Consider the following 2,114-nt stretch of genomic DNA (forward strand, 5'->3'; position numbering starts at 1 on the left):
GATCTGCGCAAGACATTTGTTGTAAATAAGCCTGCAGAGTGTACAGTATGTTTTCCAGGAGTCCTCCGAAGAACAGCTTGCCGACAAGAGGTGCTAGCCTTAGTTTCACAGCCAGCAAAACTCCATCCAAGAGGCTTTTTGGCAGGTCCGCACCTCTTGTTTCAAGCTAGATTCAAGACAGACCCATCAACCAAATTCCAAAGGTCAGTATGTGGCATCAGTCACTCTTAGGTACTCAGCATAGAATAGCCAAGTGGAAACTCAGACATTTAAAATCAACATTCAGGACAGAAAAGGCCCGCTTTCCCCCAGAACAGTGTATTAAAAACAACTCAGAGCTGACTTTGCAAGGAGGCATTCTCCGTAGTAAATTAAATGGCTGAAGCTTGTGCTTCTTCCAGCAAGGAAAAGAACTATGCTCCCCACCATCAGTGTGTGCAATCACTGGCTCATTTTTAAGCCTTTCCTGCTTTTTTAAAAGCCTACTCCATTAAAAGGAGCGGGAAAAAAAACTTTTCAGGAAATGAAATGCAAATAGTCACTGAACAGGATCATAAAAGGGGAAAAACCTCTATCCACCTTTTTTTTTTTTTAATTTTTCATTCCAGGCAGCAAGACTGCTTTTAACACACCGTTAGCTTTTATAAAAATGAGATGATACTGGTTCTTTTATGATCATCCTCAACCCTTTCCACCCTTTTCTGTCTCGCGGCTACTCACAGTATGTTCGAGGGAAATGAGGTGGGCTGGTCAGTTTCACCTCTCGCCAGACCAGCGTTAGGTAAGTCACTGAATGTAATTTACAAATTCTAAGCCTAATGGATGACACCCAGGAAATAAAGAAAGGTAAAGAAGAGCGGGAAGGAGAAGCTTCCTGGTGATTTCAAAGGTAAAAGGCACAGTCCTCAAGCTATGCGAAACACTGCCTCTGATCACCTTCAAACAAGTCCGCGGGTTTTAAGTTGATGCTCCCCGTCCTCGCTCAAGGTGGAGCTGAAACCAGTTGCAAAATTTCCCCCTACTGGAGTCCAAAGGAGCCAGGAAAAATGGGGTCTACGTCTCTAAGTAGAAAGAAGCAGCGGCTTCCCTGCCGCTCAGGGGCCCCGCGCTGGCTAGCTCCCGGGCAGGAGCCGGCACCCGGCAGGGAAACCAGGCGCCGGGTGACCGGCCTCGGGCCAACTGCGAACCCGGCTGGGCACTGCAGGCGCAGTTACTCGCGGGCCGCGCACACAGCTTTCCCGGGTACACGGCGGCCTTCTCGAAAGACAGCCCAGTGCTGCCCACGACCTCGGGCTGCTGTCGCCCAAGGCGTGTCGAGCTTCGCGGACCTCAACCTAAGTGCTGCTCCCCAAAGGGAAAAGGCGCGATCTCCATTCAAGCCCACCCTACCGAGTCTCCCAATACCCGGTCCCTTCTCCCCAGGAGCTCTCGGACACCCCTCCGGGCGCCCACCCGAGAACGGGCTCGCTTCGGAAGGAAGTGGAGTGGACTCGAGAGAGCGAGAATGGAGTGAAGAGAGCGGCGGACTCCAGTCTGCAGCAATTGGGGAGGGCTCGGAAAAGGGAGCGAACGAAGAGAATCAAGGCAGGGTAGGGGCCCAGCGGTCCCAGCAACCTGTAGGATTGCAGCTGATCTCAAACTTGGGGTGGGAGACAGACAGTGGTCCCCTCGGAGGTCCTCCACCCGAGAGCCACCCCTTGCGCTCCGCGCGCGCGGGGAGGTGCAGGGCGCAACTTGAGAAGCCAAGGCCATCGGTGCGGGTCCCGACTCAGTCGCCTCTCCCCCGTCCCTCCTCCCCCCGCCGGCCCCGCCGCCCGCTGGCCCCGCGCTTACCTCGGGCAGCCGCAGCCCCGCCGCCCAGAAGCAGAGCCCCAGCCAAGGGAGCCACTGGCGCGCCCCTCCAGTCGCCTCTTCCTGCGGCGGCCGCTCTCCCCATACTGCTCGCCCCACTTGGGAGTACAGGTCTTCTTCCGCGCCCCGGGAAAGACTCGACGAGCCAGGGGGTCCGAGGAGAGTGGGTCCCGGGGGTCTTCAGCGAGTGACTGCTCCACGGCCGCTCCCTACAGCAGCAGGGCAGGGCGCTCCGAGTCGCCGCGCCCTGGGGACCCCGAGGC

General features: G+C 56.2%; 1 protein-coding gene across 1 annotated transcript; it reads left to right on the forward strand.

The window, feature by feature from the left end:
- Nucleotides 1–1,046: 1,046 nt before the first annotated feature.
- Nucleotides 1,047–2,042, forward strand: LOC104987791 (basic salivary proline-rich protein 3-like). Its single transcript, XM_010838853.1, has one exon. The coding sequence runs from the start codon at nt 1,047–1,049 to the stop codon at nt 2,040–2,042; it is 996 nt and encodes a 331-aa protein (XP_010837155.1).
- The last annotated feature ends 72 nt before the right edge of the window (nt 2,043–2,114 follow it).

The sequence above is a fragment of the Bison bison genome, unplaced genomic scaffold, assembly GCF_000754665.1.
Source record: "Bison bison bison isolate TAMUID 2011002044 unplaced genomic scaffold, Bison_UMD1.0 scf7180017864105, whole genome shotgun sequence".
NCBI classification, from domain to species: Eukaryota; Metazoa; Chordata; class Mammalia; order Artiodactyla; family Bovidae; genus Bison; species Bison bison.

What these genes read in the sequence shown, in the direction of transcription:
- LOC104987791 (XM_010838853.1), top strand. Translation starts at nt 1,047, where the DNA reads ATGGGGTCTACGTCTCTAAGTAGAAAGAAGCAGCGGCTTCCCTGCCGC.